At 38.5% G+C, this 27,171-nt stretch overlaps 1 protein-coding gene across 1 annotated transcript in view; it reads left to right on the forward strand.

Annotated features, from left to right (window-relative positions):
- Positions 1–25,509, forward strand: part of DDX60 (DExD/H-box helicase 60) — a 103,109-nt gene extending 77,600 nt beyond the window's left edge. The window contains exons 28-37 of the mRNA XM_084759688.1: positions 427–531; positions 2,158–2,358; positions 10,151–10,255; positions 10,863–11,004; positions 15,472–15,593; positions 17,240–17,387; positions 18,981–19,123; positions 21,339–21,490; positions 23,237–23,299; positions 24,773–25,509. Coding sequence (XP_084615814.1) covers positions 427–531; positions 2,158–2,358; positions 10,151–10,255; positions 10,863–11,004; positions 15,472–15,593; positions 17,240–17,387; positions 18,981–19,123; positions 21,339–21,490; positions 23,237–23,299; positions 24,773–24,872 — 1,281 coding nt within the window. The 3' untranslated portion in view covers positions 24,873–25,509. The remainder of the gene's footprint in view (positions 1–426; positions 532–2,157; positions 2,359–10,150; positions 10,256–10,862; positions 11,005–15,471; positions 15,594–17,239; positions 17,388–18,980; positions 19,124–21,338; positions 21,491–23,236; positions 23,300–24,772) is intronic.
- The last annotated feature ends 1,662 nt before the right edge of the window (positions 25,510–27,171 follow it).

Here is a 27,171-nt window from a genome sequence, read left to right on the forward strand (position 1 = left end):
TCACATGCAGGATGTTCTTTATGACTATGGCCTCACAACAGTGGATGATACTTTCACTTTTGTATTTGAAGAGTAGACAAAATTAAAAAAATGATATTGCGGGACACTGAGGTAACAGTACAGAGAGCAGAGAGGTAGATGAGGATGCGAGAAGACAATTGTTCTAAATGTGGCCCAGAAGTTCATCTGTGACATTTGCACCACACAATTAAGGTTAAAGTAGATAGGCCTTGCAAAACAGTACATATTATAATAGTCTCCATTAGAGAATGTGCTGTCTGTGTTTGCAAAATAAGAAGCAACTTTACATGTCTTTAACAACTGTAATTTAATTAATATTTCAGTACAGTCTTGAGCAATTGCACCGAAACACTTGCATTCTACCAAGATGTTGGTGTGAGGAATCACTGTTTCGTTCCTTTTTAGGTGGTGACAGCTACTGGAACACTCGCTTTAGGAGTCAACATGCCTTGTAAATCTGTGGTGTTTGCTCAAAACTCAGTCTATTTGGATGCTTTAAATTTTAGACAGGTACTACAATTTGCACTAACTTAATCAATGTACTAATACTGTATAATTGTGAAATAGTAAAAAAAAAAACACTATTAATTTCCTAACTTGGTCCAGTTCATGGCAGAGCACTGTAGGTAACTGTCTGGTATTGAGGAAGCATAGGACGGTAAGGTGATGTGATCACTGCTGAGCATGTGTGTGATCTTCAGTAAGACATCCAATCTCCTCTCCTACCAGCGGAAGCTGGGTGACCATCACTACCCCACGGCAGTCACCCACAGTAAATCAAGTGATCTGCACAAAAGGATCCATATCAAAGATAACTGGGAAACATTTACTTTCTTATTTCCTGAGCATGAATTTTCCTGTTCTAGGGCCATCTTCAATACATTTCTTGACTCACGATACACAATGTTTCCAAACCATCTTCCATACTCTCCTGAGATGGCATTTGATGTGTGTCTAGTACTCCCATGCTCTGCGTAGCTCCAGGGACTGACCTCAATAGGATGGCAGGTAGTGAGAAAAGGACAGACAGACAGATAGACAGACAGACAGACAGACAGACAGACAGACAGACAGACAGACACACACACACACACACACACACACACACACACATACATACACACACACACATTGAAATTAGGTGGCCTTGGCTCTCTGATGGAGAAACTGTATCACTTTTAAGCTATGTGTTTTTTACATACAGCTGAATATGGACACGGGGTAATTGCAGATAGCTGAACAAGGAGGCAGGTTTAAATAATCTCCTTAGGAGCAGTCTCTGTAGCAGAACAGTATTCAGGTGTAAATATATGGGAGGAGAGAAGCTACAGTAGACAATTTCTGCACACACTATCAACATCTGAACATGACCCGCAGGAAGGAGCTTTGCCATTCCTATGGGGTTGAGGCATTGGACCCTTGATATATCTGCTTCTGCTCAATTATTCACATTCACATAGGACTTCATTCACTTCACCCCAGGGCTTCCTCAACTCTCCACACATTTATCTTTCACTACAAAGTCTTCACCTTATATATTACAGCATTTCGTTGCTTTTGATTCTTGTTCTATTATGTTCTACAGAGAGCAAAGCTTGTGTTCATATAGTTCACCTTCTTAGAAATGTTTAGTCATTATTTCTACTGGGAACCTCATATTTAGATATATCTCTAACATTCAATTTATATGTAACATTTATAATTATTATTAAAACTACATTATTACAGAGTCTTACAGCATATAATGTAATAGCATGTATTATATATCACAGATAGAAATTATATTAAGTAAGTAATTGCCAATAAATGGCAATTATACATATACATATATATATATACATTATATATATTATACTCATAATATTAGCTATACAATTTTATAACTATGTGCAGTTCTGTACAGCATTATACAAATACTTGGTATTATTGATACCCAGAAATGACAGATATATTATTTAAAATAGCTCTGCTTCAGACATGATGCGTGTTTTAGATTTTAAATAGAAGGACAGTCATTAGTTAACCTCCAGGTGCAGCAAACTTGCTCAGAAGTAATGTAAAAGACTTCATCTTTTTACCCTCTCTTGGGAAAAACACTCAGGTGATTCATACAACATGATTCTGCTGTATTTCCAGATGTCCGGTCGGGCTGGAAGACGAGGGCAAGACCTGCTGGGTGACGTCTACTTCTTTGATATTCCACTGCCCAAAGTAGGAAAACTCATAAAGTCCAAAGTTCCGGAGCTGAGGGGCCAGTTTCCCCTCAGTGTCTCACTCATCCTAAGACTCTTGCTGCTGGCTTCGAAGGCAGATGACCCAGAGGACGGCAAGGCAAAGGTGCTGTGTCCCTCTGTTTGGGCCTCAGCCTTTACCACTGGCCTGGCTGAACAGCTCCACTGTGTTGATCAGGCTCTCCATGCCTTGAAGTGTTCTCTAGAGAGGGGTGGAGGAAAGAATGGGGAAAGAATGATAAATGGTAATTTTTCTTTCAGGATCAGACAGAATTGATGACTGTGAGCACTAAGGTGTACCCATTTTCTGTTGGCTGTAACATAATATCACAGACATAGTGAGTTATGAGGAAAGGTCTGTTTTGGCTCATGACCCCAGAGGTTCAATGCTGAAAGGTGACGTACACTGAAAGACGTTTGTTTTTTTCAAATGTCCCAAGTCAGAAGACATCACATGCTAAACAGGTAGCATGTATGTCTGCCCTCCAAATACCTCCCTTCCTCCATTCTACAGAAAATCACGCTTTTAGCACTTCTTCTGGTGTGTATTCACTTTTCTAAGTCTCAGACCTTGATATGATAGCCAGCATGGAGATTAGATTTCGACCTGATCTAGGGACCACATTCAGACCACCCATTCATCCCTAATTCTGTGTATTAATTATTATAACCAGTTAAATCAGAAATTTGCTTTGGCATATTTGAGAACACTGATATGAAGCCTCTGTTTACTTGTGCTCACTTTTAAGTGTGGGCATAAACTCTTCAGAATGTGCTTCTTTAGACTGCGCATTCTTCATACAAAGTGTGTTTTATCACGATGGGGATTATCATGACATTTGATGACTATATGTCATATGCTTTGTCCATATGCTCTCCTCCATTTCTCTGTTGTGTTTCTCAGTATTCCACCACTGGCCTCCTCCTCCAACCCAAACATTCTCTCTTTTACTTTCACATACATACATGCTTAGATCTAGAGATTTTTTTTTCTTTTTAAAACCTATTTTATTTGGGTTTCTTTTTTAAAATTATATTTCTTTTTTATTTTTAAAATATATTTTATTAATTTACTCATATTATATCTCAATTGTTATCCCATCCCTTGTATCCTCCCATCCCTTGCTCCGTCTGGTTTTCTCCGTACTGTGACTGAGGGGGAACTCCTCCCCCTATATATGCTCATAGGGTATCAAGTCTCTTCTTGGTAGCCTGCTTCTTTCCTCTGAGTGCCACCAGCCCTCCCCACCAAGGGGAAGTGATCAAATATGCAGGCACCAGAGTTCATGTCAGAGTAGTCCGCACTTTCCACACAACTGTGGAGAATGTCCTGTTCATTGCCTAGATCAGAGTAGGGGTTCGATGGTTACCACATGTATTGTCCTTGTTCGGTACGGTAGTTTGATCACACCCCTCTGGGCCCAGATCTACCTGTCATGGTGTACTTCTTGTAGGTTTCTAGGACCCTCTGGGACCTTCCATTTCCCCATTCTCCCATACTTCTCTCACCTATAGTCCCAATAAGAGGTCCCCACATCTTTCATAATCTCCTGGTAATTGAAGACTTTCAGGGGACATCCCTGTTGGGCTAGTGTCCAATTATGAGTGAGTATATACCATTTGACTCTTTCTGAGTGTGGGTTAACCTAGTATGATCATTTCTAGTTCCATCCATTTGCCCACAAATTTCAGGATTTTCTTGTTTTAATAGCTGAGTAGTATTCCATATTGTAAATGTACCACATTTTCTTAATCCATTCTTCTACTGAGGGACATTTAGGTTGTTTCCAGGTTCTGGCTATTACAAATAAGGCTGCTATGATCATGGCTGAGCATATGTCCTTGTTGTGTGGTGGAGCAACTTCTAGGTATATTCTAAGGAGTGGAATAGCTGGGTCTTGAGGTAGCCCTATTCCCAGTATTCTGAGAAAGCACCATATTGATTTCTAAGGTGGTTGTACAAGTTTTCTTTGCCACCAGCTATGAAGAAGTATTCCCCTTTTCTCCACATCCTCACCAGCATGTGCTGACACTTGAGTTTTTGATCTTAGCCATTCTGATGTGTGTAAGATGGAATCTCAGAGTCATTTTGTTTTGCATTTCCCTGTTCACTAAATATGTTGAACATTTCTTTAAGTGTTTCTCAGACATTTGGTAGTCCTCTGTTGAGAATTCTCTGTTTAGTTCTGAGCCCCATTTCTTAATTTTTGGGTTCTTCGAGTTGGTGGTGTTTAATTTCTTGAGATTTTATGTGTTTTGGATATTAGACCTTTGTCATATGTAGAGTTGGTGAAGATCTTTTCCCAGTCTATAGGCTGTTATTTTGTTCTGTTGATAGTGTCTTCCCCCTTGCAGAAGCCTCTCAGCCTCATGAGGTACCATTTATTAATTGTTGACCTTAGAAGCCTGGGCTATTGGTTTTTGTCCAGGAAGATGTCTTCTGTGCCAATGTGTTCCGGGTTCTTTCCTACTTTTTCTTTTTTAAAAAAAAATATTTTATTAATTTATTTATATTACATCTCAATTGTTATCTACTTTTTCTTCTAACAGATTTAGTGTCTCTGATTTTATGTTAAGGTCTTTAATTCACTTGGACTTGATTTTTGTGCATGGTGATAAATATGGTCTAATTGCATTTTTCTACATATAAACATCCAGTTAGACCAGCACCATTTGTTGAAGATGCTATCATTTTTCCATTGAACAGATTTGGCTTCTTTGTCAAATATCAAGTCACCATATGTGTGTAGATTCATTTCTGGGTCTTCTATTCAATTCCATTGAGTAACCTGCCTATTTCTGTGCCAGCACCATGCTGTTTTAATTACTGTTGCTCTGTAGTATAGCTTGAGATCAGGTATGGAGATTCCTCTGGAGGGTCTTTTATTGTATAAGACTGTTTTAGCTATTCTGTTTTTTCCCATTTGAGAATTGATCTTTCTATGTCTTTAAAAATTGTGTAGGTATTTTCATTCTTGGCTGCATTGAATGTATAATTGCTTTTGGTAAGATGTCATTTTTTTACTATGCTAATTCTCCTGATTCATGAACAAGGGATATCTTTCCATCTTCTGATGTCATCTTGAACCTCTTTCTTCAAACATTTTTTTCAAACAAGTCCTTCACTTGCTTGGGTAGAGTAACTTCTAGATATTTTACATTGCTTGTGGCTATCATGAAGTGTGTAGTTTTCCTAATTTCTTCCTCTGCATGATTGCCATTTGTATACAGGAGGGCTACTGATGTTTTTGAGTTAGTTTTGTATCCAGCGATTTTGCTGAAGGTGTTTTTCAGGTGTAGAAGTTCTCTGATGGAATTTGGTGTGTTCTGTAGGCCTCTTGTATGTTTATATGCATCTCCTTCTTTAAATTGGGGAATTTTCTTCTATGATTTTGTTGAAGATATTTTCTGGGCCTTGGAGTTGGGCATCTTCTCTTTCTTCAATGCTTATTCTTCTGAGATTTCATCTTTTCATGGTATCCTTGATTTCTTGTATGTCTTGTGTCAGGAATTTTTCAGATTTAGCATTTTTGTTGATGGTTGCTTCAAGTTCTATGATTGTATCTTGTAGTCTCAAGTTTCATTCCTCCATCTCTTGGATTCTGTTGGAGAAGCTCACCTCTGTGTTGCTTGCTTTCTTCTCTAAGGTCTCTTGATCCCATTTTTCTTCTGTCTGTGCCTTTATCATTGTTTCCAATTTCATCTTCAGATCTTGAACTGCTTTATTGACTTCCTTCATCTGTGTGTTTGCATTTCCCTGCATTTCTTCCAGTGCCTCTCTATAGGCATCTTTTATGTCTTCAATCTGTTTGGTTGCATCTTCCTTTATTTGTTTACAGACTGTATTTTTTTCTTCCATCATCATCTTCATTATTAAGGATTTGAGATCATTTTCTTGTATTTTGATTGTGTTTGAGTTCTCAGGGTTGTTTTCTTTTGGGATAGGTGGAATCTGGAGCAGCCGATGTGTGTGTGTGTGTGTGTGTGTGTGTGTGTGTGTGTGTGTGTGTGTGTGTGTTTGCATTTTTATGCTGTTCTTTAGTCATCTTGCTATCTCTGATATTGGAAGGTAGCTTCTGGTGTCCTTTGCTGGTCGTTGAGAGTGGATAGTTGTTGAGTGATTATAGGTTTGTGCCCTTACCTGTGGGATCAGGGAGTTTTTCCCTGAAACAGGCAGGTGACCTGGTTTTTACTCCAGGAGACTTTGCTCTACAACTTAGGCAACTGACTGAGTCATCAGAGGTGCCTTCTCCCTGTTTTGCGCTGCTGTTTAATTTTCTTTCCTAACCCCTCAGGGCTGTTCAGCATCTCCCAAGTGCATGGGAGACCCTACTGGGCCATGTAGACTGGCCAGGCCAGGCTTTATCTGCCCTATTGTGCAGGCCCTGACTGTTGTGTCCCACAGTCAGGTTCCTGTCCTGACTAGTCTAGATATTGCACCTTTAGCCGTTCAGTCCCTCTGAGTTGTGGCCGCGGTTCAGACCTCCGCCCTGCCCCCTCAGAACTGTCCAGCCTCTCCCAAGAGCATGGGAGACCTTGCTGGGCCATGAAGAATGGCTGGGCTGGGCTTTATCTGCCCAATTGTGCAGGTCCAGACCTCTGTGGCCCATGGTCATCTTCCCACCTGGACCAGTCTAAGTAGCGGACCAGTCTAGTTAGTGAGCCTTTGATGGTTCAGTGCCACTGAGTTTTGGCTGCTGTTCCGACCCCCATCCAGACCCATCAAGGCTGTCCAACTTCTCCCAAGAGTGTGGGAGACACTGCTGGGCTATGGAGAGTGGACAGGCTAGGTTTTATCTGCCCAATTTTGCTGGCTCAGTCCAGTACAGTCATCAGCCTGGCTCCTGTCTCATTCAGACTGCGTGCTCACTGTGGCTGGGCAACGTGTTCATATCTACTTGGGCTTCCTGGTAGCCCCTGGGGTCCTCAGTAGACTGGTGTGGGGCAGGTGGGGGGACTGAGGACAGAATTCACCTGTTTTCCATAGACTTCTTCACTCCAGGAGCTCTGATGTTCCACTGCCCCACACCCTGTGTTCGGCCTATATAGGTTGGGGGCAGTTAGCAGGTGGATTCTGGTCCAGAGTCTGTGGAGTGGGTTCAGATCCTTTGTGGGCTGTTTGTTGACCTGAGGTCAGACCTGACAGTGTTCTGCTCTGTGTGGGACCCCACTCAGCTAGTGTTCTTCAGTTCTTGCAGTCTGTGGCCCCCAATCTGGTCCTGGTCTCTGTGCAGTAGATCAGATAAAGTGTGTGATAGGCGCCACCATCTTGCTCTCTCCAGAAGACTTTCTTAAGCATGTGTACAAGATCTTCAAGGTCCAATAATCCAAGTCCAAGTTTGTAAATCAGCAAAAAGTACATCCACAGGACTGAACTCGAGAGAAGATTCTTGAGACCCTTAGATAGTTTGTTTTTACATTTGGGAGGTTACATATATTCTCCACATCAGCCACATGTACAACTCACTCCATCCATTTTATAGTTTTGAGTTAAAAAAAAAATAAAGAAACCCTTAACTTATATTTTTGTCAATTGCTTCTTTTTATTCAATTTAGTCATGTTTTTTTTCATATTGGAAGTCCCATTTCTCCTTTTTCTCAATGACATTTCTTATTATGAGAGTGCATAACATTTGTCTTTTGAATTGCTGACTTAGATCTTTGCCAGTTCTGTTCATTTTACCATTGTTTGATACAGGGTCTCATGTAGTCTAGGCTGCCTCTGAACTCACTACAAAGTTGAGGATTAGCTTGAATTCCTGATTCTCTTGTCTCCACCTCCTGAGCACTGGAATTACAAGCATATGCCACTGTGTCTGTATCAGCTCATTTTTCAGTAGCACTAGAGTAGACTTTAATTATACTCTACTTCTGGGGCAGGTGTGGAGCCCTCTCCAGAGAATTCATTTTGCATGGGTACAGCCATGATCTCAAATGTGGTAACATCATCCAGGGTGCTGAGGTCCTTGACAGAACAAGAGTTGAAGAAAGAGGAAACCTTTCAGTGCAGGCTTGCTGTGAGGTGATCAGCGTCCTCATGGCAGACCCAGTGTAATGCAGGGAGCCAGGCAATCTATGTACTGAAACAACTTTTAAAAACATTTGCCAAAAAAAATTGTTTCTCATTTAAGTTGTTCTTTTCATACATTTTGTGATAGCAGTGGAAATTCTAATACACCATGCTACAATGACTTTAATGATAAGGCCCGTACCATTAAGATACTGAATCACAGTTAGTTCCTCTCTCCTGTGCTGCCTTCCTGCTTTGCTGCTTTTCAGATGCTGCCTCCTGGTGTTCCAGCTCACAAGAAGTAAGCAGCAATAATAAAGGCAACTTTTGGTTCCCTTCATACCCTACTGTATAGAGATGGAGAGGCCACATCTTTTCTTTTTCCCTTTGTCATAACATTAAGTATCTTGGATTTAAGTAAGCAGTAGCTGGGGATATGGCTAAGGTGTTAAGAACATGCATGGTTCTTTCAGAGGACTTGAGTTCACTTCCCAGCACCCATACTGTGTCTCACAACAGCCTGTAACTCCAGACCTAGGAGGTCTGATGTCCTCTTCTGGATTCCTTGAGTACTTGCATATACTCCTCAAACACACACACACACACACACACACACACACACACACACACACACACACATATGCACACATGAATACACACAATGAAAATTATAATAGTTTTTTCTATGTTTTTGTTGTTTTTTAAAAGATTGCTGAGATTCTTCCTGCATTCTGTGAACTCTCCAACCTAAGGGCAGACAGGATTCTCTCTGAGCGATTGTTTTTATTATGAACTCACAGATAATTTACAGAGAAGTTGAATGCTGCACACACAATGATGCTGCATGGCACTGAAAACAAAACAGTATTTTCATTTTTTTTGGCTTTAGCCAAACTCATTCTAATTCTTTGTCAGTAATATTGCAGATACAGAATAATATATCTAGCCTTTACCCCTCTACAAGTACTGCAGTCTCTGAAACTGCAATGTCCTTGATTCTCAGATTGTTTGGAGACAGTTTTGTTTCTTACAGTTTGGTTTTATGTGCTTATCTTAGTCACTTTTCTGTTGATGTAAGATGGCCATGACCAAGGCAACTCATAGATGGAACAGCAGATTACTCCAGACTTTAGAATCTAAGACCATCAGGACAGAAGCAGAAAAGGCAGGCAGGCACTGGAGTAGCGGCCAGAGCTCACATCTTGAGACTGCATGACAGGGTACAGCCAGAGAGCTAACTGGGAATGTCATGGGCCTTTAACAACTCAAAGCTTACACTTCCCAACCTTTCCAAGCAGTTCCATAAACTAGGGATCAAGTATTCAAGCATGTGAACCTATGAAGTCAGTCTCATTCAAACTGCCACAGTTCTCTTTTGTGTGTTAAAGGAAATATGTGCTAAGTTAGATGATGCGCCATATAATTAAAGAAACTGCATTAAATCTAATTGAATTGTGTATAATGATGCTGTTTTATGATATTACTCATATCCTATATAGCGGGTGACCAAGGACACCAAAAGGAGCCACCCCTTTTTCCCTTGTGTGCTGCACTCAGGGGAGACAGCATTTGGTAGTAAAGGGGGTACATACAATGTTTCACTGCACTTTAAGGGTACAGGCCTTAAAATTTACTATATAATATATACACACATATATATGCACATATACATATGTATATATTATATAGTGAATATATATATTTCACCATATATGTGGTATCTCATATATAGAGAGATATGTATGTCATATATGTAGATATGTCACATACACACATATATGGTATGTGATATATCTATACTGTGTCATATGTAATTTAACCTATTTTATTTCTTTTAAAGAAATTTCATTCAGTTAATGCTGCTAAATCAACATGCTTGTCTTTGCAGGCACTGTCAGTGCTGAAACACTCATTGTTATCCTTCAAAAAACCCCGAACCACAGACACATTAAAGCTTTACTTCTTATACTGTTTGCAGTTCCTGGTGAAAGAGGTAGGAGCCAATTTCTCTCTCTCTCTCTCTCTCTCTCTCTCTCTCTCTCTCTCTCTCCCTCTCTTCCTCCTTCCCTCTCTCTCTTTCTCCCTTCCTCTCTCCCTTTTCCCTGTTTCTGCTTGTGTGTAATAGATTTTCTATTATCCAGATGTTTTAAAGTAGCAGATCTTTGATTTGTTTACATTAATTTTAAATTTTATTTAGATATATTTGTGTATGTGTGGGTATATGTGTGTGGGCATGCCTATAGAGACAAGAAGAGGATATGAGAAGTCCAAAACTGGAGTTACAATGAACCATGAAACATGCAATGTGGATTCTGGAAAACTGAGCTCAGGTGCTCTGGAAGAACAGGAAGTGCTCCTCACTGCTGAGCCATCTCTCCAGCCCTAGATTATTATTTTTAACCACATTGGATTATTGTGATCTTTAGAAGACAATACTCATGAGTACTATTACTTGTAATTAATGTGATTATTAAAGTTGAGCCAGTTAATAGTTAGCATCTTATTAGCATTATGCAATATTTTAAAATGACAATGAATAATATACTTGTCACTATTTCTGTGCATTGAGCCAAACTAACAAATTATTTTTGTTTATTTAGGGATATATAGATCAAGAAGGCAATCCAACAGGGTTTGCTGGCCTTGTATCACATTTACATTATCATGAACCATCTAATTTGGTTTTTGTCAGCTTTCTTGTAAAAGGTCTTTTCCATAAACTTTGTCAGCCAACTAGTAGAGGTAAGTTTGAGGACTGGGTGATCTGTTTGTGTGTCTGTGTTTCATCAAAATTATATTAATATAATGTCATAGATATATGTAATATGTATTTTTACATATATAAAATCTTATATATAAAATAAATATGTATTTATATATAAAATATAAAAATATATATTCTTCCCATTGTGGGAAAAACCTTAACAGATTTATTGAAAAATATAACTTCAAGAAAACATTTATTCAACAGTCACATAAGAGAGTATCAGTTAAGTATAAAAATGTATGCTTGCAAGTCTTATTATTATGCATTTAAGCTAAAAGTTGAACAATAAAAATGAATATGATAATCATATATACAAATTGTAGGTTTCCAAGTAAGGTAGAATGAAGTTAATTATTAATAGAGGTTCTATTTTGTGAAAATGATTTTTAAAAATTCACTATTACAATTCATAACTTGAAAAGTGCATTGCCACTAGGATTCACAACACATTGAATACTATACAATAATTATAAAACATTTACTTGTAATTAAATATAACATATGATTAGTTTTCAATAACAGCATAAGAAAGCATTGTTAAAATATAAAATTCAAAATTCTATGCACAGATGATCACTGTTAACATGTGTGAACATATGTGCAACACTATGGTCTTTGCACATAATTATATAGTATAGGTCAGTAACTGATAATGAATTAATTATGCAATTTATGTCAAATGATACATATTAATTTTTGTCCATTTTGCACAAAATATTTAAAAATAAATCCCATACTTTGTATGGAAAAATCTTTGGATTCTAGGTTTCAAAATAAATCCTTTGCAGAGTATCTCTGAAATAAATGTTGACTTCTTATAATACTTGTTCTTAATATTGTACTATTACCCAGTACATGGTAGCTTCAGTGTCTCTCACTTGGTATTCTGTCACAAGGTGATGGAAATGCTTTGCTTTTCATGACAACCCATAGTTAAAATTCATATTAGAAGAAATAATTTCAGGCAACAGCAAGTGTGGTTGTGTTCATGTGCAGCTGGAATGCAGGGAATCAAGGGAACTGTGGCTCTGTCTGAGTGGGGGAAGGTTATTGTTGGGTTTAGTTTTGGATATTTTGTTGTTAGGCATTGAGATGTCACAAGCGATTGTTGAATAGGTGAGACAGTCTGTGATGGTTTGAATGAGAATGACATCTATACGTTCACTGACCAGATAGTGGCACTGTTTGGAAGTATTAGGAGGTGTAGCCTTGTTGTAGGAAGTATGCCACTGGGAAGTGGACTTTGATGTTTTCAAGTTTAGAGTCTCTCTCTTCCTGCTGTGGATCTGATGTAGAACTCTCCTGTACAATGTCTGCCTGAGTGTCACCATACTCCCCACCATAATGATAATAGATTAAACCTATGGAAATATAAGCAAGTCCCAATTAAATGCTTTCTTTTATAAAAGTTGTCATGGTCATGATGTCTTTTCACAACAATAGAACAGTAACCAAGACAGAAATTGGTACCAGAAGTGTGGTATTGCTTTGTCAGGCCTGATTGTGCTGCTTGTGGGTGAAACGTGGGATTTGGACTAGGGAAGTTGCTGAGCATTTTAAGTGGGTCTTATAGGGCCAGAATAGTAGGAGCAGGGAAGATGGTGGTGCTGAGAGCAAGGTGGATAATGACAGCTCAGCTCATGAGGTTTCAGAGGAGAAGAGTATTAGTAAGTGGCCTAGAGATGGTTTTTGTGATATAAGAATTTTCTGTTCTTACCCAAAAAATATGTCAGAGGCTAAAGTTCTGGATCAATGGTGAGACCGTGATAGACTATGGGAACTTTTGAAGTTGGACTAAATTCATGTTGCATTATGATATAGCTAAGGGGCCAAGCAGTGAAATGTGGTGGTTTGAAACCTGGAGGCTCATAGATTTGATACCTGATCAGCAGGAAATGGCACTAATTGAAAGGATTAGGCAGTGTGTCCTTTTTGGTTGAAGTGTGTCACTTGGGGTGGGGTTTGAGGTTTCAAAAGCCCCTTTAAAGTACCATAAAATAACTAATAAATTGAATTTTAAGACATATATAGGCACAGGGAATAAAGAAGAAGAAAGGAGAATGTTTCAAAGCAGGGAGGTAAGAGGAATTAGATGATTCATTTGTCATATTATCAACTCAGTCTTTTCTAACTGTCAAGAAAGGACTTTTAAATTACTTGAGTTAATTGAGTATATGATAGAGATGTGATAATACTGATGTTTTGAACTTTAAAAAATCAGTGCCTGATTTAAATCCAATATGAAAAGTAATAGATTCATATAGTAGAATAAATGAAAAAAATGTGACTAAGAAAGAAAGATTCAAATATGTCCATATTAGAGAATTTATTTAAAATTCACATCTTAAACTTTGAAAAGCATTTATTTAAAACATTACATATTTTGAATAAATATACAATAATTTAGGAAGTTGATGTGAAGTTTTCTTTATCAGCAAAGTGGTAAGGATTTTAAATTATAACAGTAGAATTTTATTGAAGTTTTGTTCATCAATATCCATAGGTGTATGGGGGAAAGACACTGCAGTGGTGAGCAGTGTCTAAATTATTAAATGCTGCAGATGGATACAATGCGGCTCCTCATTAGCCTGGCAAACAGCAGTTAAAGTATCAGGATCTACATGGTGGTTTAAGTAGAAATGGCTCCTACATGCTCATATGTTTGAAAGCATGGTCATTCAGAAATGGAACTACTTGAGAAGGATTATGATATGTCACCTTGTTGGAGTAGCTGTGGCCTTGTTGAGGGAAGTGTGTCACTAGGGCTGGGCTTTGGAGTTTTGAAAGCTCAAGCTAGGCCTAGTGACTCTTCTTCTGATCCTGTATGATTCTGATGTATAACACTTAATTGCTTCTCCAGCACCATGTCTCCCTGACTGTTACCATGTCTCACAGACCAGTTGCAGGATCAGAGATAGAAGAGAGAGTCTTGGTGGTTCTGAGGTAGGGAGAATTGAGCAGGCAGTGAACAGCTGGTTAAGGGAACCCAGCTATTTGGTTGAACAACTAGCAAAAGGAACTAATTGTTGAGGAGAGCTTGAGGAATGGAAGAGAAAATAAATATTGTCCCACACATAAATGTGGTGCAAACTGAAAGGTCTTGTATCCCATAGAACTTTTTCTTCTATTTTTTCCTTGTCTCCTTGGGCCAGCAACCAGTACTTTATTTAAAGTGAAATTCAGTTTTTTTCATTACAGATTAATCACAATTTTCTCACCTGTTACAGTCCATAGAGCCTTGAAAAAAATCAACATATCAAGAACATAATCTAACAAAGAAATATAAGCAGTTATATATAACTTTCAATAATATATACAGCAAAAATGAGTAAATTTATAAGCAATGGACAGCATGACCTAATTGTTATTTCTGAAACAATACTCATGAAAGTTTATTCATAAGTTTCCCCAGGCTGAAGCCATCATGTTTACATGATTGCCATAGCAACATAGCTCGAAGCCAAATGCTTTTAACACAGAAAAAAACTTGACTTACTTCCCATCCCAAACCAATAGGTGTCTTTATCTGAGCCTAGGCTAACTGGTAAGGGGTCCTCTATTGTAAATTATCTGTAAAGCATGACATTCCAAGCCCACCTTCTATAGCTCTCAAAACAGATTCTAAAGAAACTTTTCTACAGCTAACAGTATCTAGCCAGGTACTGTTATGTCAAAGTCCTAACTTTCTTTCAAGAAGTTTCTGCTTGGCTGTACTCAAAAATCAATGTCAAGACTTACACCTTGGCCAGATGCCTTCTTTCAACATTTTTTTTTGTGGGAAAAGTTTTCCAGTGTAAATTTCAATAGGGCTGGGAAATAGAGAGAAAAAGTTTTAGGAGAAAAAGTAAATTTCAAAGTAGTTTTTAGGCAAATTACACCTGGAATATACATAATATTTGAGAGCAGTAGTGATCAGCTTGTGATCATTGGAATTTTGTCAAGCAAAGCTTCAACAGGTGTTCTGGATGTCTAAGGATCATGCTGGGCAGCCTATATTTTTGAGACTTTGCTAAGCAAAGCCTCCATTCCTTGTCCTTATGTCTGTGATAATCATGCTTCTTGTCATGTTGATAAAGGAATAAACCTCTGAAACTGTAAACAAGGCCCAATTAAATGCTTTCTTTTATAATAGCTGCCATAGTTGTTGTGTCTCTTCATAGCAATAGAACACTAACCACAAGAGACATCATAAATTTGGTCATTCACTGGGAGATGGGCCAAAGTGATCAAAGGCTAAATGAAAGCATTAGGTAATTTGTAGTTAGAAAGTCAAGGATGTTATTGAAGGTAAAAATCGGAACTAAAAATGCTTAGAGGAGAAACACCTGCAGCTAAAGTTCATCTGCACTTGCTATGAAATAAACACAACATTTAATTTAAATGTGAAAAAATTATACAATCCCCTTTTTACACATGTGACATGAAACATATGTTTTGTACAGACCCAAAACGCTTTTCTGAGGATGTAATGGAAAATCTGGTTTTAGTATTGGCACATCTTTTTGGAGGAAGATATATGCCAGCCAAGTTCCAAGATGCTAACATCAAGTTTCATCAATCAAAGGTAAAACCTTCTATTAAAATTAATTAATAGTAGTACACAGTTTCCATGAAAAACATCTAAGTAGTAATAGGATTTTACCAATATAGGATAGTTAATGTATTTTATACACTACTCTGCTCATTTTGGAAACTGTAACATTTATCTGTAATTCAAAAGTCCTCCTGTGAATCTATTTCAAGTTTACATGCCTTAAGGATAGATAGGATGACAGTACATTCATGTCTTTAGTTGATTGCATCAAAGTAAAGCATTAATGAAAAGGTGTACGGGGATGGGAAGGTGTTTTAGTTGTGAAGTGCTTGCCATGCAAGCATGAGGCTCTGAATTTGTATTCCCACATGAAAAGATGTGCCTAGTGGAACACATTGTGTTCCAAGAGCTGGGGAGGCAAAGGCATGTATTCTTGTACCTGTGTGGGGCCAGATAGCCTAATGAAGAAGTACAGATGTGGTGAGAGACCTTGCTTCAAAAAATGCAATGGAGTGCCATCAGCTGATGGCACTCAGAGGAAGGACAGCAGGTTACCAAGAAGAGACTTGATACCCTATGATCATATAGAGGGGGAGGTAATCCCCCTCAGGAACTGTCATAGGGGAGGGGAATAAGGGGAAAATGGGAGGGAGGGAAGAATGGGAGGATACAAGGGATGGGATAACCATTGAGATGTAATAAGAATAAATTAATAATTTTAAAAAATGCAATGGAAAGCATCTGCACATATTAATGTACACACACACAGTGTAGGTAATTATATATTTAAGTCTAAAAGCCACCCAGACTGTTGAGTGTGTGTCTGGAGTTATGACTGTATGTCACAGTGCCATCTGTCAGAAAGTGTTGCAAAGTTACCTGGGAAACTGTCCTTTAACTCCTAGAGTGTAAATCTTTAAAACAGTTTTTTCAGCTTTAGTGTTTTCATCTGGCTTGACCAATTTGGAAATGGTGCATTTTTGTATTTAATTAAAACAGTTGCATTTATGTGCATGGGATCAATTGTAGCACCCCTTCTCTTTTTGGTGCTTTGAGTTGGGTCTTTTCATCATATGATAATGTGAGTTTCTGATATAGCAGTGATGGCATGGCTGACAAAGGCAGAATTCTTTTCTTCACAGTTACTCAAGTCCAAAGGTCTTAAATGAAGGTGTTTTGCCAGGGTCTGCTTTCTTTGTTGTAGTTTACTATACTAAAAAAAAAAAAAACTACAAAAAGAAAAAGAAAATTAGAGATACAGAACTTTCATGTGTTCGGAATGAAAATATTTAACAGTGTTAGCATAGCGACTACAAGTGAGGGTTTGAAAACCTCTCAACTAGAGGCAGTCGATTCCAAGCCTGCAAATGTGCTTTATCTCTGTCGCTCTGCAAATTTGTCCCTAGATCCTTTCAAATGACTCATGAGTCCAAAGGCATCTGAGGTCACTCTTCTATTTTTACAAAAGTCTTTTTGATTCAGTTGCTTCAGAGTAAATGTTATGAGTAGAATATTTATTTTTACAAGTGAAAATAAGAAACAAATTTTAAATCTGAGTTCAACCAAGAAAAGAAGAAAAACTGGCTTTATTGAAAACACTGGAATATACTATGTAGTCTATTATTCTGATTTTGAGGGCTGGATTGAACTCTCTCTGAAAACTCCTTGGCTTCTAGGTGTTCCTTGATGATCTACCTGAGGACTTCAGAGATGCCCTGCTTGAGTACAACATGCAAGTGTCAGAGGACTTCGCTTCTTTTCTGCTAATTGTGTCCCGATTGGCTGATATGAAACAGGAGTATCAACTCCCCTTGTCAAAAATTGGTAAGTGTATTTTAGTTCCACCGTGGGGCAAATTAGTAGTAATCTTATCCATGGACATTTCAGATGGATGTTAGGGATGCAGGTCAGTGGCAGGGCTCCAATAGTACTGTCTATCTCTGAAGGCTGACACTCTAGAAAGGTCAGTCTGCCTTAGAATAATTTGGTTCTTTCTGCTTAAAAAAGGAAGGAAGTTGGTGATTGACAGTTAAAAAGGCAGTGGAGAATGAAACGAATACAAAACTGAATCATTTCAAAAAGTTTTGATTGAGGGCTGACTCAGAGGTTAGTTCTAGAAGACTGAGCAAGGGTTTTCGAGACAAAAGAAACAGGAGGAATTCTATGAGTACTTTTTGGGAGAGGCATGATGTTGCTTGTAGGGTAGATTCCCTGACTATGCTAATTCTTACCTCTGGAATTAAGGCAAGCGATGCAGTAATCACGCCCTTGCTTTATCAATGCACTTAAGATAGAGAATAGTATTATTTAGTATTATTGAGCTTCAGATGATTACATTTAAATGATTAGTGCACATCAATATCCTGAAGTAGGGCTTAGTGTAATGGTAAAAAGGTTTGCTTTTGTTGTTCTTATTCATAACCAATAGATGGAAGTCTTCTAAGAGATAATAAACAGAAAACAAAAAGCCAGAGCCTGATACAGTGCTTAGGGTTATGGGTTAGAGAGAAATGTCTGTGGTTCGCTGTACCTTAACATCTTCAGTTAGGGAAATTCAAGGATGTGGAGTCTGTATCCTCTTGGACTCTAAAATGTAGGGGCAGCATGAACAAGAGCAGGTAGTGATGGTGAGCACACAGCTCAGAGGGCATGTGAAATAGGAGCAGTTGGGTACTCTGCCTCAGTGACATACCAGAACCTACCTTGATTCTATGACCTGGAGTATTTTAAAAAATAGCAATGGATAATATACATATTCTTATAACCATTTCCAAACCTACTGATAGCAGACACTTAGAATACCATATTTAATCTACTCCCACACCACTCTGATCATGCCCAGTCTTGTCTGATCAGGAAAGCTAAGCAAAGTTGCGCATTGCTAGTACCTGTCTGGAGAGAACCCTATGTCTGAGAAGATTCTAAGGCCAAGTATGAATTCAGCGGGGGGGGGGCATTTTTCTAAATGTAAGAGATTTAGATAACTTTCTAGTTCAATTAACTTTTGACTGATCAAAAGTTATAGTACATATTTTGCAATAGTGATACTAGCTGTATCCCATCACAAACTTGCTAAACTGTATGTGGTATGCCAATTCAGTCTTTATTATGATATGGTCCCCTCTAGGTTCAATGACTTCCCTATTAGCATGGCTTATCTCTTATGCAAGGAAATAAGGTTTGTCACTGTGGCTGGATTTAAAAATGAATCTTCTGGGCATGGTGGAGCCTGCCTTAATTCCAGCATTCAGAGGCAGGAGGATCACTATAATCAACCTGGCCTTATAAAGAGAACTCTAGGCCTCTTCGTGATGCATAATGAGACCTTGTCTCAAACATACAAACAAGCAAACAAACAAGAAGCTCAAATAACAAGAATTTTAAAAAAATGGATCTATCTCAACTTATTCTGTTCAGAATTCACAGGCAAGGAATGTGAAGACTCACCACTTGTGTCTCACTTGATGAACTGCATGGAAGGGAGGGTGGCAGTCTCACCATTTGTCTGTCTGTCTGGAAACTTTGATGTGGATTTGCTTCATCCAGGAGTTGCAGATGATGTAAGTAAAAAGTGATGCTTATTAGTTAGTCTCTGTGGGGGCTTTTGTTCCATTGTGAGTGGTGTCTCATATTAGGTGCTACTGAAGCTGCGGAACACAAGTGATGGAAAATTATACTTCTCATAGAAAGAAAAGTAAATTTTCAAAGTTTTGATTTCTTTTTTTTTTTTATTGGTATGGATGTCTTTAAGCAACTAACTGGTAGGCAAGAGACTGAGAAAATAATTAAATTTTAAGCACTATAGTTTTCCTTTCCCAAGAGGAATGTGATAGCTCATGCTTATAATTCCAGCACTGAGGAGGCTGAGGCAGGAAGAGTTCTAGAAATTTAAGAATTACATAATGAGCCGGGCGTGGCAGCGCACGCCTTTAATCCCAGCACTCGGGAGGCAGAGGCAGGCGGATCGCTGTGAGTTCGAGGCCAGCCTGGTCTACAAAGTGAGTCCAGGACAGCCAAGGCTACACAGAGAAACCCTGTCTCGAAAAACCAAAAAAAAAAAAAAAAAAAAAAAAAAAGAATTACATAATGAGCTTCAAGCAGGGCTACAGTGTGGTCCTCTTTCATGAAAAAAAGAAAAAAAGGAGGAGAAGGAAGAAGAGGAAAGAGAGGGGGAGAGCAAAATAATTTCCCTTTCCATGTATTATGTAGTTGACTCAATTTAAGAAATGTAACAATCGTTTTTATTTCCTTTTTACATATATTATTTCCATAGTAGTTCTGACGGGTGGTGTTACAATGAGAATAGACTAGAAAGTCTGTTTTCCATTGCTGCCAAGCCAGGGTCAATTAGAAAGGACCTAGGTATATGCTAGAACTCATTCCCACTCGCGCTTGCTGCCCGCAGAGTTCAATGAAACAGTTTCTGCTTCTCTTTCTTCCATTTTGAAGCAACTGGCATAGGTATTTAGATTCACATTAGTTGATTAGAGTCTTTTTTTTTTGGCTTGGCCCAATTCACTTTATGTAAATTTGTCTTACTAGCATTTTGTTGTTGTTTTGCTTTTTTTTTTTTTTTGAGACAAGTTTTCTCTGAAGAGTCTTGGCTGTCCTAAACACACTTTGTAAACTAGGATGGCCTGGAACTCACAGAGATCTACCTGCCTCTGTCTCCCAGAGTGCTGGAATCACAGATATGTGCCACCATGCCCAGCAGCATAATTTTTAGTCTCTTAAATTTTCACTTGTATTATTTATTGTGGTTCAGTGTTACAGTCTAATGATTCTAAATGGCTTATGAAGAGTAGGCACACAGTGAGTCTCTGTGAACTGAGGACAGATAAGTGTCTCCTTTATTTCATTTTTTGTGTTCCACTGAAGTTACCCAAATTTTCAAAATCTTCTGAAAAAGAGTATTTCATTTATGCTTTGGATTTATTTTCCAAAAGTGAAGGCATGGTTATTTATAGTCTCATAAATGTATCTTTTCTCATGTTTAGTTTTATGTCTGTAAGATTCATCCACGTTAGATATGAGGCTCTAATTTATTTTCCACACACCACAGTACTTCGTAATATAGAACTATGTATTACTCTGTCTTCTGTCAATGTTTGGTTTGTTTTTAATTCTCTGTTGCTACAAACAGGGTTGGTATTAATGTCTGGCACATGTGTGCAACTTTCTCTTGGGTATAGATTATGTGGGTTATAAGGAAATATAAATATGAAAATATTCAAATCTACTACCCATGACTCCCAATACACTCTAGACTGTAGTTGGGGGCCAGATTACAGTGACACTAACCCCACTGGTCATATAAGACAGAGCTTGCAGACATGAACAGAGACAAACAAATACGCTACTTATTCGCTTTCTTCTTCTTTATTGTTTTTTTTAATCCCTTCTCTACTCTTTTTATTCTTTTGTTTTATCCCCATCTCTGAGACTCTCTGAGACTTGGAAAGGTATTCTCTGAATTATTAAGGAGACTTCCTTTTTTTTCCAATTAGCTTTTCTTTCCTAGTAGTCTTGTTACATTCCAGCAAGACGGGTGCACTTGCCATCCCCATCAGCTTGCTGCAGGGGGAGGGGGACAGTCATCATCACAGCTTGGGCTAAGCCACTCTCTAGGATGCACTATCTCAGTGTGTGTTAAAGGCACCTGCTCTTCTGTCAACAGAGTGTGCTTGAAAGGCATTGATGATGAAATAACTACAAGTGCTAAGTCGTAAGCCTCTGTCCATGTGAATAACCACTCAAAAACTTGTATTTGTTTAGGTCATCCTGAAAACAATTGGTATCAATCACACACAAGCCCCAGTGCTCTGGCCAGACATAGTGGACAATCGAGGAAGAAATATGCCACTTAATGCATATGCTCTTGACTTCTATAAGCATGGATCCCTTATGGGATTAGTCCAGGACAATGGGTATGTTCTATCCTGATAATTCCAAGAAATGGTTAGTCATGCCAAGAATACTAGATTTTTCACTTACAGACTGATAACAAAGACAGTGACATACTCCACACAATTTACTTCTAGTTCAGCAGCAAAAATTTGGCATTTAGGTCTTGACCTCAGTTTATACTCCAAATGTTTAACTTCTTGCCAGGAAAGCCATTTCTATAAGTACAAGCAGGACCAAGCATTATTTCAGTCATTCAGCACACAATAGGTATCAATTACACTCAAGATCCACTCTCGTGGCCCGTAAAAACTTGGACAGCAAGAAAGAAAACTGCTGTTGAGCACATATGTGCTTAACTTCTATAAACATGAACCCCTTGTGAGATTAGGCCAGATCAGTATGTGTGTGATACTGATTTTTTCCCCTCATTTCAAGAAATTGTCATGCCAAGCACACTAGATATTCACTTCTAGGGAAATATTCTGGGAAATATCCCTGGGCAGAGAGTTAGTGGTCCAGGTTTAGACACATACATCAAGAGGCACATATACTAAGGAATTAAACATACAGTTGACATAAAATTTTAATCAATCCTTCTTTAAGTTAAAGTATAAAAAGTTTTGGTTATTCCTCAGAAACCTAGAACACTTTTGTTTATTAAGGCTTGTGTATTATTATGAATAAGTAAGTTAACATTTTGTTTGTTTTAAAAACTTATTCTCTGATAATTTTGTAACTGTATATAAAGCAGTGTGACTCTACTCCCCCCACATGTCCTGTATCTCTTCCCAATTGTATCCCCTAACCCCAGCTAGTCAGCCTTCCATTTTTTTGTGTCTTTGAATGTTGTTTAGCTTTAATTTTGAGACCCAATGAGTTTTAACAGGGCTGCCTGCATGAGCATGAAGCTATCTCCTGGAGCCCAGGGAACTCACCAGTGACGACAATAATGAAGAGAAATGACTCTCCTTTTTCTTCAGCCCATGGGGCCCTGTGCCTCCCTTTAGAACTAGTTGTTCTATGAGCCTATTTCTCATCCAGGACTAATATGAATGGGCCTGATCTTGTTCAGACCCTGTGCAGGCAACCTTAATTGCTGTGAGTTCATGAGTCACATCATGCCCAGAAGATAGAGTTTCACAGCACTTCCCTCCCATCCAGCTCTTAATTAAAAAAAATAATTTATTCAGACTACATCTTGATTGCTATCCTCTCACTTATATCTTCCTGTTTCCATGATCCCTCCCTCTTTCTCCCTATTCCCCTCCCCTAGACCTCTGACAGAAGGAGACCTACTTCCCCACCATATGACCATGGCCTGTCAAGTCTCATCCAGATAGCCTGCTTCTCTTTCCTCTGAGTGCCACTAGGCCTCAGTGGCCAAATTGGGGGCACCAGAGTTCATTTCAGAGGCAGTACCCTCTCTTGCTACAACCATGGAAAATGTCTTGTCCATTGGCTAGGTCTAAACTGCATGCATTGTCCTTGGTTGGTACAGCATTTTATGCAGGCCCTCCTGGGTCCAAATCATCCAGCCTTGATGGTCCAATATTCTCTGAGCCTTGGTGTTGTGACATAGATGTTCCAAATAGGTATTAGTGCTCAGAAGAGACTTATTCTCAGCCTGTTGTCCAATTGTAAGCCACACACTGTGAAAAAAAAAAAAAAAACTTCTGTGACCATGGCTCAACCAGGCCTAGTTTATGGCTATAAATATTAATAGTAAATAATTTTGTCTCATTAATTTCAGTTTTTCTGTTGTTTAGGATACATGAAGGGGAGGCCTACCATTTGTTGAAAGATTTTGATCTTACCATTAAATCTATCAGGTACGTTGCATGCTTAAGTATTTTTTTCAGAAATCAAATTGTCATTTAAAAATGTGAGTTTTTTTCCAATATCCAGGTATGTAAAAGTATTACTAAGCTTGTTACAAAACATGCTTTTCAGTTTCTCAGAGGGTCTACGGTATCCCAAATCCCAACAACCTCTTGTTTATGTTCTGTGTAATAATTAAGTCCAAAATACTTTTATAATTAACTTCCACCTAGATAGTATCTGAGACTCTATCATACAATGTCACCTAGTTAAATGACCATTGTCCTAAATCTACATTTTCCCTCAAATCTACATTCACATTAACACTTTAACCGTGGTGCTTTATTCTGTCACTTCAAGTGTCTACAAACTTCATCAGTATGAAATTATTAAATTTCATCCTTAATTAGTAATTCTTTGTTTTAGTTCCTTGACCCGAGCCTATATGGATTTTTAAAATAATACACAAACTCAATTTGAGGCATATAAGAGCAGAAGGGAATAGCAGTGGTCCTCAACCTTCATAATGCTGTGACCCTTTAATACAACTGTGTGTTTGATTTTCCTTTCTTCACGCCTGTTCACAAGTTTCTTAATGCTGATGTAACAACTTGTCCCTCAATGATATAAACCTATATAAATGAATCATTTTATCGTTCTGAAAGTAAAAAGTCCAAAGTGTCTTTGCCTGGGTAAAATTGATACTCTAGAGGAAAACCTTGACTCTTTTCCATCTTTGAAAGGTTACCTGCGTCTTTGGTTCACAATTTCTTTCTGCCTCATAGACTAGGGATGTTTAATAGTTGAGGTTATGTATCACGTGTTCACATTTCACTCTGACACCTGTTCGCTCCTTCTTCACAACCATGAGCACGTTTGAGAATTGCATTAGTTCTACCTTGGATATCCAGAATAATCACCTCCATTCAAGATTCACTATCCTCTGTGTGTTCATCTGTGATAGTAATTCCCCCTTGCCATAGAACAGGTTATATACATGGGTAGAGGTTTCTGGGCATTTAGGTGAGGACATCTGAATTAGATGAGGTACATGATTCTACTGACTACATGACACTTTCATTTTTCCTCACCTACCTAGAGAAAGAAAGTAAACTTATCTTCTCTGTAGGAGGTTTCAGTATATGGTGGACACAAGTAGGAGAGAAAAACACAACATATGTTCATGAGATATGTAAGAGAAAGAAATGTGTGCTGTACTACCTAAGGGAGCAAGGATCAAATTACATGGAATTGCTGGCCTTTCAGTCACTCTTTGGCCATAAAGGCACTGAATGGGACACCTTGTCTCAATATTTATTTATTTTTGTATAAATTTATTTTGTTAATAAATTTGCTTCTTATCAGCATTCCTTGTAATTTGCTAATGCTACCTCATCATTTTTTCAGGACAGTCTTTTTTTTTTTGTAATACTCAATGTTAGTCAGTTGAGTAATGATATATATGTGTGTTCTTCTGTTTGTAGTGTTTCCTTGCGTGAACTGTGTGAAAATGAAGAAGACAACGTTGTTCTAGCATTTGAACAATTGTCTGAGTCCTTTCATGAAAAGTTTGAGAAAGTGTGAGAAGAAAAACTATGTAAACTGTCTAAAATATCACCATAGAAGCTATGCAAGTTATATATTTTTATTCTTATGTCTTTATAAGAAAATGAGAAATGTCTTAAGACTTGATGAAATGGAGTGAACAAGCAGTTTGGAGTAAAAGAGTTGCCATCAAACCTGATGTTCTTGGCTCTAAGCATCTTGACCAAATTACGTGGTGTGCTCGCGTCTTGGTTTCTCTAAGTGATTGACTAAAAATCCTTATGTCTCCAAATTATTCAATGATTCAGTGAGTGAGAAAATACAAGTATTTTGCACATACATGTTTGAAAATGATGCTTACACTCCATGAGACCCAAAGAAATATACCATTTTAAATATTTTCACTGTTAATATATGTAAAAAGTTCATCAAACTAGAAATTATCCTGGCATTATTACAGAATATTATTCCAGTATCCTGGAAATGTAATATATTCTATCCAATCAACATCAATGATTTCAGTGCTTAGGTAGCTTGTTGTTGAAATAATACATCTTAGTAAATATGCTATTTGTAAAAAAAAAAAAAAAGAATGTTTTGGTCTAATTTTTGTGGTGCTTTAAAAGAGAACATTAGTTAATGTTTTATTTCATTTTAGTTGTATATAAATGACTTGAAATAATGACTTTGTATATAAATGGCATGAAATAATGACTTTGTTGGTTTTATTTCTGTGGAGGAGCTTGTAGATGTGTGAGATGTATGGGGAGCTTGTAAATGTGTGAGATGTATGGAGGAGCTTGTAGATGTGTGAGATGTATGGAGGAGCTTGTAAATGTGTGAGATGTATGGGGAGCTTGTAGATGTGTGAGATGTATGGAGGAGCTTGTAGATGTGTGAGATGTATGGAGGAGCTTGTAGATGTGTGAGATGTATGGAGGAGCTTGTAGATGTGTGAGATGTATGGGGGAGCTTGTAGATGTGTGAGATGTATGGGGAGCTTGTAGATGTGTAAGATGTATGGGGGAGCTTGTAGATGTGTGAGATGTATGGGGAGCTTGTAGATGTGTGAGATGTATGGGGAGCTTGTAGATGTATGAGATGTATGGGGGAGCTTGTAGATGTGTGAGATGTATGGGGAGCTTGTAGATGTGTAAGATGTATGGGGGAGCTTGTAGATGTGTGAGATGTATGGGGAGCTTGTAGATGTGTGAGATGTATGGGGGAGCTTGTAGATGTGTGAGATGTATGGGGAGCTTGTAGATGTGTAAGATGTATGGGGGAGCTTGTAGATGTGTGAGATGTATGGGGAGCTTGTAGATGTGTGAGATGTATGGGGGAGCTTATAGATGTGTGAGATGTATGGGGGAGCTTGTAGATGTGTGAGATGTATGGGGGAGCTTATAGATGTGTGAGATGTATGGGGAGCTTGTAGATGTATGAGATGTATGGGGGAGCTTGTAGATGTGTGAGATGTATGGGGAGCTTGTAGATGTGTGAGATGTATGGAGGAGCTTGCAGATGTGTGAGATGTAGGGGGGAGCTTGTGGATGTGTGAGATGTATGGGGGAGCTTGTAGATGTATGAGATGTATGGGGAGCTTATAGATGTGTGAGATGTATGGGGAGCTTGTAGATGTGTGAGATGTATGGAGGAGCTTGTAGATGTGTAAGATGTATGGAGGAGCTTGTAGATGTGTGAGATGTATGGGGGAGCTTATAGATGTGTGAGATGTATGGGGAGCTTGTAGATGTGTGAGATGTGTGTGGGAGCTTATAGATGTGTGAGATGTATGGGGGAGCTTATAGATGTGTGAGATGTATGGAGGAGCTTGTAGATGTGTGAGATGTATGGGGGAGCTTATAGATGTGTGAGATGTATGGAGGAGCTTGTAGATGTGTGAGATGTGTGGGGGAGCTTATAGATGTGTGAGATGTATGGGGAGCTTGTAGATGTGTGAGATGTATGGGGAGCTTGTAGATGTGTGAGATGTATGGAGGAACTTGTAGATGTGTGAGATGTATGGGGAGCTTGTAGATGTGTGAGATGTATGGGGAGCTTGTAGATGTGTGAGATGTATGGGGAGCTTGTAGATGTATGAGATGTATGGGGGAGCTTGTAGATGTGTGAGATGTATGGGGGAGCTTATAGATGTGTGAGATGTACGGGGGAGCTTGTAGATGTGTGAGATGTATGGGGAGCTTGTAGATGTGTGAGATGTGTGGGGGAGCTTATAGATGTGTGAGATGTATGGGGAGCTTGTAGATGTGTGAGATGTATGGGGAGCTTGTAGATGTGTGAGATATAGAGGAGCTTGTAGATGTGTGAGATGTATGGG

The sequence above is a fragment of the Acomys minous genome (assembly GCF_964271855.1).
Source record: "Acomys minous genome assembly, chromosome: 15".
Taxonomy (NCBI): domain Eukaryota; kingdom Metazoa; phylum Chordata; class Mammalia; order Rodentia; family Muridae; genus Acomys; species Acomys minous.